This window comes from Cicer arietinum, chromosome 4, assembly GCF_000331145.2.
Source record: "Cicer arietinum cultivar CDC Frontier isolate Library 1 chromosome 4, Cicar.CDCFrontier_v2.0, whole genome shotgun sequence".
Taxonomy (NCBI): Eukaryota; Viridiplantae; Streptophyta; class Magnoliopsida; order Fabales; family Fabaceae; genus Cicer; species Cicer arietinum.
This window is the reverse complement of record NC_021163.2, coordinates 49,030,805-49,044,219: the sequence shown is the minus strand read 5'-3', so window position 1 is coordinate 49,044,219 and position 13,415 is coordinate 49,030,805. Positions and strand designations below refer to the sequence as shown.

Genomic DNA, 13,415 nt, shown 5'->3' with positions numbered 1-13,415 from the left:
TTGGGATTGATTTTGTTCATATTAAGTTTGTAAATTTTTCAGATTGATACTATTCGTATTTTGTTAAGATTGAGTTTGTAAATTCTTCAGATTTATATTGTTCGTATTTTGGTAAGAGTTCTTTCGCAAACTCTTGAGGTAAAACTTCCTTCCTATTAGTAATAGTTCTTTCGCAAATTCTTGAACTTTTGCAAAACCTCATCTCCTACTTTTGTCATTAGACAAAAAGAGTGAATGGCTGCCAGTCAAAGCATTCCACATAAATCATCTACAAATAATAACATTGAATTGAAAATGACTAGAAAGTCAATACATAATCATTTTATCAAAGCAGAGCATAGACAAGTTTAACTACTAATTCTATTCTACTAGAGACAATATATACATAAACCAGAACATCACTCAGAAATAAAAACCAAGTTTACATTTCTCTTAATAAAATCAAATTCGTCCTCAGCAAGGGGTTTTGTAAACAATTTAGCCCACTGATGATCACTGTCAACAAATTGAATATTTAAAACACTTTTTTGGAAAAAAATTCTAATAAAATTATGTTTAATTTCTATATTTTTTGCCCTAGAATGAAAAATTGGATTATTAGTTAAACAAATTGCTGATGTATTATAACAAAAAATAGGAATATTATTCTCAAACAACTTGTAGTCTTCTATCTGATGTTTCATCCATAACAGTTAAGTGTTGCATTATGTTTCAAAGATGTACTCAACCTCTATTGTTGACATGACAGTGAAGCCTTGTTTCTTGATTGACCAAGAGATCACATTATCATCTAAAAATGTACAGTTTGCATTGGTGCTTTTTCTTTCAAGCTTGTCTCCAGCATAGTCAGCATCACAGTATCCAACTAGCTTATACTCAAATGAAATCTTATAGAGCAAACCTAGGTTAGTAGTGCAGTTTAGGTATCTAAGGATCCTCTTAATAGTTGTTAAGTGAGATTCTTTTGGATCGGCCTAAAACCTAGCACACACGCATACACATTATATAGAATATTCGGTCTAGATGCAGTAAGGTAAAAAAGTGGCACAATCATTCCTCTGTATGTTTTCTTATCAACCTTTTTGTCACATTCATCTTTATCAAGTGAGTAGGTTGTGTGCATTGGTGTGGACATTGAATTGCATCCATCTAGCTTGAAGTTCTTGAGAAGCTCTTTTGTATACTATTATGACGAATACACACCATTTTGACTTTCATGAATATGAAATCCTAAGAAGAACTCCAGTACTCCCATCATACTTATTTGAAAATCTTGTTGCATCAACTTAGCAAATTCTTGGTAGAGGGTTCCATTAGTTGAACCAAAAATAATATCATCTACATAAATCTAAATTATGATAAGGTCATTTTTAATTGATTTCCTAAATAAGTCAGTGCCAACTTACCTTCTTTCAAAATCATTTTTAATTAGAAAATTGCTTAGTCTATAATACCAAGCTCTTGATGCTTTTTTCGACCATGAAAAGATTTTGTTAAGTTTAAAAACATGGTTTGGAAACTCAACATTTTCAAAACCAAGAGGTTGTTTTACATACACTTCTTCATTTATGCAACCATTTTGAAATGCACTTTTCACATCCATTTGATATAGAGTGATATTATTGAAATCAACAAAGGAAAGTAAACTACGTATGGCCTCTAACTTGGCCACCAGAGAAAAATTCCCAATGTAATCAATACCTTATTGTTGACTGTAACTTTGTACAACAAGGCGTGCTTTGTTCCTGACAACCTCTCCCTTTTCATTCAGCTTTCTCATGGATACCCACTTGATTCTAATGAGTTCGATATCCTCTGGTCTGGGTACAAAATCTTAAACATCATTTCTCTTGAATTCGTTGAGTTCCTCTTGCATATCCAAAACCCATCTCTCATCTCTTAGAGCTTCATCAATAGAGGAAGGTTCAATCAATGAGAGCAGACCAAACAGGGAAGTTTCCTTGAGAGTTGATATGGTCTTTAGTGGATCATTGGAGTTCCCAATAGTTAAAGAGTCTGGATGAGATGACTTGTACTTCCATCCAGTTCTAGAATTTGGAGGATCTTGACTTGTTATGACGCATGTCTTATCCTTTGTTATTTTCTTCAATTCCTCTTATTTTTCTATTTTCTCAGGTTTTTCTTCTTTCTATGGTTTTTCTGTTTCCTCTAGTTTTTCTATTTCCTCTAGTTTTTCTATTTCTTCTAGATTTTCAAAGCTTGTAGGAACTTCATGGTAGCTTTGACTTTTTAAGGTCAAGTTGTTTGTCATCAAACTTAACATCTATTGACTCCTCAACGACCAGAGTCTCGCTATTGTATACTTTATAGCTTTAGATCTTCCACAGTATCCTAAGAAGGTTTAATTTTGTGATCGAGGGTCAAACTTTCATGACTAACTTTAGTGTTCAAATGTAACAAACACAACCAAACTGACGAAAATAAGAAATGTTGGAGTTTTTACCTTTCCACAATTCATAAGGAGTCTTACTTAAAATAGGTCTGGTATAGACTTTTCTATGAATCTAACATACAATGTTTACTACCTATGTCCAAAAATGCTTAGCAACATTCATTTCATGCATCATGGTGTGTGTCATTTCTTAAAAAGTACGATTTTTTCTTTCTACAACACCGTTCTATTAAGGTGTTCTAGGAGATGAGAAATTGTGTAAAATACAATTCCATTCACATAAGTTTTCAAAAAGTTTGTTTTCAAACTCGCCTCCATGATCACTATGAATAGTTACTATTAAAAATATTTTTCATTATGAACTTGTTTGAAGAAGATAGTAAATACCTTATGTGACTCATATTTGTGTTTAAGGAACTTAACCAATGTCCAACGGGAATAATCATTAACAATAACAATTCCATATTTTTTTACCACTTACAATGGAAATTTAAACTGGACTAAAAAGATTAATGTGTAAAAGTTCAAGAGGTCTATTTGTGGAAACAATTATTTTTAGGGGGAAAACAATCTTACTAACTATTTCTCATCTCTCTCTTATCTTTCTCTACCCTCCCTTGCCTCTTTCCACCCTACTTTGTTTCTTTTATGTCTTTCTGTTAGCTATATTCTCTCATCTCTAGGTATACTATCCCTATCTCTCTTTCTTCTCTTCCTCTCTTTTCCATCTCCCTTCTCGCTCTTCCTTATATATTACTATGTAGATCTCTAAATTATTTGAGAATTTTTAAATTACTCCTTAAACTAAAAAAAAATGAAATTAAGGCTCTAAACTAATATAACTATTATAGTTAGGTCATTTGGTTAAAGTTTAACTAATGGTTGACTAATGAGAATATAAAATTGATATAAGTTCAAATATTTGATTAAAAAAAAGATTAATAACCTATTTGAAAATTTACAAATAATTTATGGACTTGGTGTATAATTAAATTATTTTTTATTTGACCAAAAAATATAAGAAATTATTTTGTTCAATTTTTTTGCATGTAAGTTTCTCACCTTTGTTAATTACTAATTCAAATTAATAAATGATTGACTGACTCAAGTAGTTAATAAACTTCAATTAAGAATAAATTATATAAGAGAATCTATGTTTAAATCTATACTACAACAACTTTTTATGAAACTTTATTTATTTCTCGACTAAACTCTAAATTAATAAAATTGTATTTTCTTTTTAAATGGATAAAATAAAAAATAACTATTTTCGGACTATAGCATGCTCGAAAACGAAAAGCGATAACAACAATTATGGTAATACTCTTTTTTCCACATTTTTCCCCTCAATTATGTTTTTATTAATAAGGGTTTATCCCAGTAGCATAGTGGGCAGAACTTTACCCAATTTCTATGAATAAAACTTTAATATTTTTGCTTTTATTTTTATAAAATAAAAATATAACTTTTAGTTTTTATAAAATTATTACAAATGTAGTTTTAATTTATGTTGGAATGCAATATATAATTTTGGATAATTTTTTCACATTAATAGGTATAGATTTTGATTACTTTTAACTTTAAATTTTTATATATATAATCTGAGTTTATATAAACTAAAAATAGTTTTTTATTTTATAGAAACTAAAATTAAAAAAAATAAAATTTTATAGAGTAGAGACTGTGAATCTATTCCAAATATGTGTCTACCGAGGATTTCACACGTAAACATTTTTTTTTAATATCAATTCAATTCGTCCATCTTCTCACAAATAAGTAGACAACATTACATTTTCAACAAATAAACGTGAGCCGAATAAAAGAAGAAAGAAATAAATGTTTCACAATAATGTTGACATCTATTTAATTAGTTTCATGCTAAATAAGAAAAAACACTCGTTTTACGTTCTTTAATTGCCAACAAAAAAAATTACCTAACCATCTTGTAACAAAAAACGACCAAAGACAAATCTCTTCTTAGACGTTACCCTACCTGACAAATTATACTCTATAGTTTTAAAAAAGAAATAAATTTGAACCAATAAAAAATAATTGATTTGATTTTAATAATTTTTATCAATGAAATCTGAAACAAATTAAATTGATGAAAAACAAGTTAGTTTGGTTTGATTGTATCGAATTAATATTTTAAAAATTTATTTTAAAAAATTTCAAATAAATTAACTTTTATTTAAATATTATAGATTTTTTATATAATTAAAATAAGTGTATAAACTACAACAAAAAAGATAAGATACAATTATAAAAAACTATATGAATGCAACATATATTTTTTTAAAATAAATATACTAATATAGTATAAAATAAGAGATATAATATAATATAATATGGCTAGATTTAGATTTTCAGAGAATAATTTTAAATTATGTAAAACTAATATTCAAACCAATAAATATTGAACTCGATTAGTTTGATTGATTTAGTTCTATTTAGATTCAAACCAAAACAAACAACAAAAACTAAATTAATTTAATTGGTTTTTTATTTTATTTTTGAATTTATCGGTCTTTAATTTGTTACACCCTTACGTATTAGTTGCATTGGTGCAATTGTTGTATATTTCATATTTATAATTGGTTGTTTTATACATATAATGCGACTAATTTCTCAATCAAACTTTTCCTACTAAATAAATAACAGTTTTCATCAATGAAAAGTGTTAGAATTCCAAAGTTCAAATTCAATGAATATGGTGAAAAAGTAAGGTGTAATGATTATATGAAAATATTTAAACAATTCTTTTGGTATGCTAATCACTTTGAACTTCTTTATACATTGCATCAAATTAAGAATATGACTATTTGGCCTCATGACAATTTTCTCCAATCAACGGAGAAAATACGGGTTTGATTAGTTCTCAACTTACTTCACTTTAACTTGAATATAATTTTTGTTGCAATTAAGGATTCATGTGAAAAGGTTTTAGTACAAAGCATATTTTGGTACAAAAAGATGTAACAATATTTCTATGTGAATGCCAAAATGAAAATGACCCGAGTCACCTAGAATGAAAATTGTCTTTTTTTTTTAATATTTTTTTTGGCGTCGCCTAGCATGAATTTTATCTTCGAAATTAAAGTTTGTTTGTGTATGAGATGAGGAATCGTTATCTATACATAGAACATAGTATACGAGCTTTCAATCACAATTGAAAGTTGATACATTGAATGAGCTCAAGATGCATGCCTATTGAACTTGCTTTCAATTATTTTCAAGATTTTTGGTAATCTTTTTCATATAGTCTTAAATATATAGATACAATCATTTGAGGGGTCTTTCCTATCAAATATAGCCCAATAGTTAATGGGCATCTTTGAAATTTAAGAGTTTACGCTATCCAATCACATCCTTGCGGCTTCTATGGGACAGCCCAATCTACCATTACTATTTTCTTTGGTTACAATCTAGCATTAATATTCCTCTAAAACAAAACAAAAAAAAATTAATTCTCACATGAAAAACTGAGGTAATATAATGGTTAAATAATTTTTTTATTACTTTGTTCAACAACAAAAAATTAGTCTATAAAATTTTAACATTTTATTTTTCGTCTCTTAAAAAAATAGTTTAATTGTGGTTTTTGTCTTTCTATTTTTACCAATTCACATAATTGGTTTCTCTATTTTAAAAATCGACAGTTTTGGTATCTTTTTCAGATGTTTAAACTAAAAAAAAAATGACAATTTGACATATTATATAATGTGCCATGCAATTTTATGATATATAATTATCTAGATACATTAATTATTCATATGTTATTATTAAATTACAAAAATAAAAATAAAAATTGAAGTTGAAAGTTAAAATTATAGGAGTTTATTACGATTTTAAGAGTTTTAATCTTTCTACATCATCATATCATATGTCACGGTATTTAAAGTATGTCACATCATCATTTTTTAGTTAAAAAATCATAACAAGAAACCAAAACTGTCAGATTTTAAAATAGAAGGACCGATTTCATGAATTGGTAAAAATAGAATGATTAAAACTACAATTAAGTAAAAAAATTATTAACTTTTAGTCCCTAATTATTTTCTATTTTTATTTTTGGTATCGACTTTTAAGTCAACTCATGTAATTGAAATGAGTAATTCACAAGGGTTATTTTGTCGTTTAAATATGATATATACTATATCATGTCATTATGAAGTGTTTGCCAACATATGATTGATGAAATAAGGTTATCATGCTTATTATCATATGCATCAAACACATGATATGATAATTAAGTTTTTATGTTATTTACATCACATCATATCCTTAAAGAGTTCTCTATTATATCACATGTCTATATTATTACTTGCGTCAAATAAACCTTTTAATTGTTCAGACAAAATCTCTCTCAAATAGTTTTAATGATAATAATATTAATTAAAAGATTATGATTGAGGTTAATGACTAATCTGTGTTTTGAAGTGTATTCATATAAGAAAACAGGTTATTATTCATTATGGCAAAAAGAAGAAAATTCTGAGTTAAATCTGGAGCATGGAAAATACTGAGGATGGCCTCGCGAGTTGATGAATATTCAAATCTACAGAATACTCCTCCTCGCTGAAATGAATTGTTTTATTATTTAAACAAAGGCAAAATAGTATTAAATAATAAAGTGTTTGTTTCTTTAAGCAAAGGCAAAACTTTATTAAAGAATAAATAAAGAAAAGGAGTATGATGGCAAAAGAAAGGCACGAGAAAGGTTTACACTAGGATGGGTCTATGGTCAACACATTTGAAAAAGCAACCCATCACATCATGTGCAAAGGCTACAAGCAGACCTATAGATCACTCTTGAGTGAATTAAAAACAATATAAAGTCAATCTTCAAAAAGACAACAACAAACAAGCCACAACTGAAAGTCATCACATGTCTTATTGAAAGAAAAGAGAAAAGAACTTCACATAAAGCCTTTACAAGCATTGAATAAAGGAGAACGAAAAGGACATCACATGGTCTTACAAGTCTTTAAGACAGGAAAGAGAAGAGGACAACACATTCCCCAAGTTTCCAAAAAATCTGCAACCTCGTACTTGAGGATGGACTGCATCTGTCCAAGGACAGCTGGATGACAGTTTCCTAATTATAAGAAAAGACCTTGAGCTTTTTGAATTGATTTTCCAGCGGTCATAAAAAGCTTGGCATATGAAGTGAACATCATAAGACTTCTATAAAAGGCAGCAAGCTCTTCTTCATTAAACACACAACACATTGCATTAAAAAGATCAAGAATTTTAAAGCTTTCAAGAAGCAACATCCACCATCTCTTCATACTTTCTACAATCCTACATTAGATATTTGTAAATCCTTTGAGAAAGTATTAAGAATCAATCACTCTCATATCACATTGTAATTTCCACATGAGATACACTTGGAAATATTTGAAACCTGATTGTAAGCTTGGCGAAGCTAAAGAATACATAATTTGTAATCTTAGTGAAATCTCACAAAAGTGTGAGGACTGGACGTAGCCTTCATTGGGTGAACCAGTATAAAAACTGTGTGTGTCATTCTCATATTTTTCTTTCACTCTTTAGCTCAGCTCAAATTTGAAAGTTTGAAAAATCCATCATCGGACTTGCCATCCTCTATGAGAGGACAGTTTTAAAAACACTTGAAAATTATTTTTAATAGCAAAATCCCTATTCAACCCCTCTTCTAGTGATATTTAGCTACATCATTAACAATATTATGGGATTGTAGATTTGTATTATCTATTAAGTGATTTTTGCTCTACTTATGTTCAATCTACAATGTCGTATTGGATTTTGTTTTCAAAAAGATCGTTAATATCACAATCCATTAACACAAAAGTACATTGGTAGATTTATAAAATAAAAATGTCTGATTGAAGGTTTTGAAATAGTTTTACTTCAATCAAATTAGTGAAGAGTGTTAACACTTAATGATTGCACAATTGTTAGAAACACTATAAATAACAAAACTTTCAATAATGAATCAAATCTCTAATGTTGAGAAAGTTGCAAAACAATTTTTTCGCTCAATAGATAATACCAAGATATTGATTCAAAACAGAATTTTCCTAGGTTCTTAATCATTCGTTACTTAAAACATAAAACAGTAAATTCGACATCTAACATCAACATTAACAAAGTAAAAAAAAGAACAAAATTGTCGAACTTAAATGAGTTTACGGAAAAAGAAAATCACACCGCAATTTATACATTTTCCTCTAATTCGTCATTACTTGTATAGTACATCCCGTCCTTATTCAAAAAACAAAAAAAAAAGAGTTTCTTCCTTTATTTTGATTTTGAACGTGTATAAGATTCGTCATCAAATGTTGCAATCAAGTACATTAATTTCTTCCTCCAAAACACTTATGAATCAAATTTTTGAAACAATCCTTCACACATATATGAATTATATCTTCAAGAAGAACACCTCTTAACCTCTTTCAAGATAGTCCATTGAGAAACTATCTCTCTAGCCAAACTACCTCATTGATTTTTGTCAAGGATAGACACTACAACACATATATAACTTCAATTGCAAAAAAAAAAAAAAATTAAATTTGAAAAAATCTTCAATTATTATTATGATCTTGAATGCATGAAATTTTTAGAATAGGTGAAAGTATACTTGTGCTCGAAAACTTTATGATTGTTTATATATGATGCATGAAAAGATTGACAAAACACTATAAAAAAAAAAAAAAAAAAAACCATCATAAAACTATCAAAGCTATGCATGAAGTTTTTGTAACTATCATAATTGTCATAAAACTATCAAAAATCAAGACTACAAGTCTTGTGAATTAATTCACATATGCTATGAGTTGACTCACATGAGTCTTGAAAGAAAAGTTTGAAACCTGCAACAGTTTAAGCCGATTCACACTTCAGTAAGTCGACTCACAAAACATCTCTTTTTGTAGTGAGTTGATTAACAACTTCTATGAGTTGATTAACACATTTGAAACATCTAAAAAGTTAGTTTTTGACAATTCCACAGTTTTCATCCGCTTTAACATTAACTATGTCTTCAATATATGGATGAATTAGAGGAGGGAACTCGTCCAAATATTTTCTAACTTCACTCGTCATATCCCTCTTCACAGTTTTCATCCGCTTTAACATTAACTATGTCTTCAATATATGGATGAATTAGAGGAGGGATCGCGATATACGTCAAATCCCTTCGGCTTTTTGCATTTTTCCCTCTTCACACCACCCTTTGTTTTGATCTTATCTGGTGGTGCACACATTGATGTAGTCTATGGATATGCTATTTCATGCAATTTTCTCTTCAATGACCTACTTCCAACAACATTAAGTGTTTCCCAAATTAAATTCATCTCTGATGTAATGTTTAACTCCGAATCATTTTCCAACTTTTCTTCCTCCCTACCACTATTCATTGTTAATTTCCTCCAATGTATATGAACAGTTGTTGGAACCAAGTTGGTTTTACATTTAGAATTTTAATGTTAACAAAAGTATTTTATGAGAACAATATATTTGACTTCAAAGAGTATGAAAGAAGATATGGTCAAGATTTCTAGAAGATTCGAAGAATATTTGATCAAGATTTATCTACAACAAAATATAAATAGACTCAATCTAAAGAATTTACAAACGCAATATGAACAAAATACGAATAAAATCAATTTAAAGAATTTACAATCTCAATCTAAACAAAAAAAAAAAAGAATATAATCAATTTGAAGATTTTACAAACGCAATCTGAAAAAATACAATTCAAAATTAAACAAGGACTAAATTGAAGCCTAAATTTTAATTATAAATAGATACTCAAGGCTGAAGAAGAAAAGAATTAAAAAACAGAAAAGAGTAGAAAAACTTAAAATTCCAAATTCATATTAGAGTTCAAAGAGAGAAACACTTGTTCAGTTTAGAAATATTCTCTGAGTGTTCTTTTCTTATAGTGTGAGATTTATTATTCCAATCTTTTGTATCCAACCCGATAGTGGTTTAGTTCTTTCTTCAATATGGGTTTGTTAGGTTGTTAGGAGAATACTTGACTTGTAGGGTCAAGGTGGTTAGTTGCTCAAAAGTTTGAGGTTGTCAAGTTGTTTGGGAAGACTGGCTTGGAGGGTTAGGTGTTTTGTAGTTCAAGGTAATTGAATTACTGGAGTAAAACCTTCTGAATGAGGGAACTGGATGTAGCCAAGTTAGTGGTGAATCAAGATAAATTTATGTGTAAAATTATTTATGTTTTTATTATTTGCTACCACTTAATCCGATTGCTTCTTATCCAAGTAATTCATAAAAAAAAAAACCAACCAGGTGTCATCAAATTAGCAAAAAGTTATCAACCTTGTCAAACACAATTCAACCCCCTTCCTCATTCTCGTGTTTGAACCTTCAACATCATCCAATGTGATTGGAACAACATCCAATGAGATTGGAACACCTTCCAACTTGTATCGTGTCAACTCACATGCACAAGGTAATCCATGCGTGTTTCTAAGTATACAACAACACGCAACTTTGTTTTATCGACATAGCTGACTCTCTTGTATTCATGAACAATATTAGCTAAAGCTTTCTTGAATACAACCCAGGTCAAATTCTCATATAATGAATTGTTGTGTATATCCTCTTTACGACCCTTACTTATCTCAAAAGAACCTTTTATCTTTATAATTTGAACTTGAACATGTCATTTATATCATACCATGCTTTACAAAAATTTCATTTACTGTGTTCCAAAAATCTCTTCAATGACCAATTAGCAGACTCAAGCCTAATATTCAAACATAAAAATGGTTTGATATTATTTCAATAAAAATTCTACCATGCATGTTTAATTCTATATAAGTATAAATATAAAACAAAATGCACAGTTATAATGACGTACCTATTAGTCGTAGTATTTCCTAGATGCAACACTCGATTGATTCATGCTTCAAAAAATCTTTCATTGTGAGGAGTCAACCATGTGACTCTGACATAGTCAAAGAAAATAATATTATCGACACCTGATTTCTCAAACATTTGCAAAAGTTCATCGTACTCCTTCTCTTCAGAATAATAAATAATTTTCCTCCACAACTCTAGAATGTGTTCATGCATATCTTTGTTTATTATATATTGTTTGCATTTGGCTCAAACATTTTTGTTGATATAAAATTGACAAAGTAAATTTGTTGAAGATGGAAATACAACTTCAATTGCATTCATTAAAGCAAGTTCTCTATCAGTCACGATGACATGAAGAAATGAGGTATTTGAAACAAACAACTCTTTTAACTTCTCCAATGCCCAACAAAATTTTTCTTGATGCACATAATCCATATAAGCAAATGCAATGTTGAATGTCAATCCAGTTAAAGTTACACTAACAATTTCAAACAATGGCAACCTATACTTATTGGTTTTGTAGGTCTTATCCATGATCAATACAAGAGGGGACATGTTCAACAAAATTATGGAATTTGGGTGTGTCCAAAACATGTCCCTCACGACTAGGGGTGAGAATAGGCTAGTTCGTCGGTCAGGGGCTTATGGCCTGACCTATTTATGGTCTGGTCTGGTATGACTTGTTTAATAAAAAGGCTAGGCTCAGACTTTTTTTAAAGCCTATTAATTTAAATAGATTAGACTCAAGCTTACAAAAAAGCCTATTAGGTCTGATAGACCGACCTATATATAAATATTTTATTATTTATTAACATTGTTATTTTTTATTATTATTTATTAATATTAGTATTTGTTATTTTAAATTTTTTAATTATGGGTCCATTTTTTTTTGGAAGGTTATTGCATATTTGCTAGTTATAATTTTATTAGATTTGGTTATATATAAAAGCCTAGTTTAGCCTGTTTAAAAAAATATAAAGTATATTGTTTAAAAATTTTAATGTGAAATAGGATTTTAAATATGCTTTCAGGCTAGGCCAAATTTTTTAAAAAGGTCAGGCCATGCTGGAAAAAAAAAAGCCTATGATAGGTCGTAGGCCAAAAAAAAATTATTTGTAGGTCAGGCTCAGACCTTTCAAAGTCTGGCACGGACTAGCTTATTCTCACCCCTACTCACGATGTTGGAGTCTTCATGAGTCTTACTCTAACAAACATACTTCTCAGCCTCAAATAACTTCAACAGATATTGCATATAAGTTCTAGGTCCTTTCAAATTCTTCCTGTACGTGTTTCGTTGCTTATAAATTTGAGAGATATTGGTCACATTCTCCTCATCTCGATATCTCAAATATGACAACATGTGTCTCGATGCAACGTGATACTTTATCAATTCGTCAACATGCATCTTATATTCTTCTTTTAAGCATCCCACAAATGCATTATTCTCAAAAGTATCCACTAGCTCATGGTTGTGAAGTCCACACATTAAACTAATAATCAATCCTTCATCATTTTTCAATGGTCTCAATCTAAGTTTAAACAGACAACCACGCCTTTTAGTTGAAGTCCCTGAGTTACTTTTATTTGACTTATATTTTCCACCTCTATCACGACCAAGAATTAATTTTGACTTCCTTTCTCTATTTTTGATCTCTAAGTCAGAGAGAATAAATATAACAGCTACTCGATTTTGTCGACCAACCTCCATTGCCCATGATATGACAACTTCTCGTGACTCAAAAATTTGATCAGTTGTGAATGCTTCAGTCAAATCTATACATAATGGTATTTTTTTTTCATCTCTGCTTAACAAAAAGTTTAAAAAAATTCAAAAAAAAAAGTTTAAAAAATCCAAAAAAAATATAATAATGCGTACAGAAATTTCAAGGCACAAATTTCCAATAGAGTAAAATTAACCACCGGAAATTTAAGGCACAAAATTTTCGTTGATATAAATAATGTACTGGAAATTTTGTTGGAGAAAGTTTCGGTAAATAATTTCTACTACCGAAAATTTTATGCTTTGAAATATTTGGTAAACAATTAAAACCACCGATAATTGTAAAGAGAAAATTTCCAGTAGTTATAAAGTCTATACCGCATATTTGAGAAAAAAGATTACTTACCCAAAAATTTT

The 13,415-nt window shown here is 29.1% G+C and overlaps 1 protein-coding gene across 1 annotated transcript; it reads right to left on the bottom strand.

Moving 5' to 3' along the window:
- Positions 1–1,834: 1,834 nt before the first annotated feature.
- On the bottom strand, positions 1,835–12,764 carry LOC140920098 (uncharacterized). The gene is made up of 2 exons (XM_073367413.1): positions 12,496–12,764; positions 1,835–2,048 (listed from the first exon to the last, which is right to left on the bottom strand). The coding sequence occupies exons 1-2, from the start codon at positions 12,762–12,764 to the stop codon at positions 1,835–1,837; spliced, it is 483 nt and encodes a 160-aa protein (XP_073223514.1).
- Between the last annotated feature and the right edge of the window lie 651 nt (positions 12,765–13,415).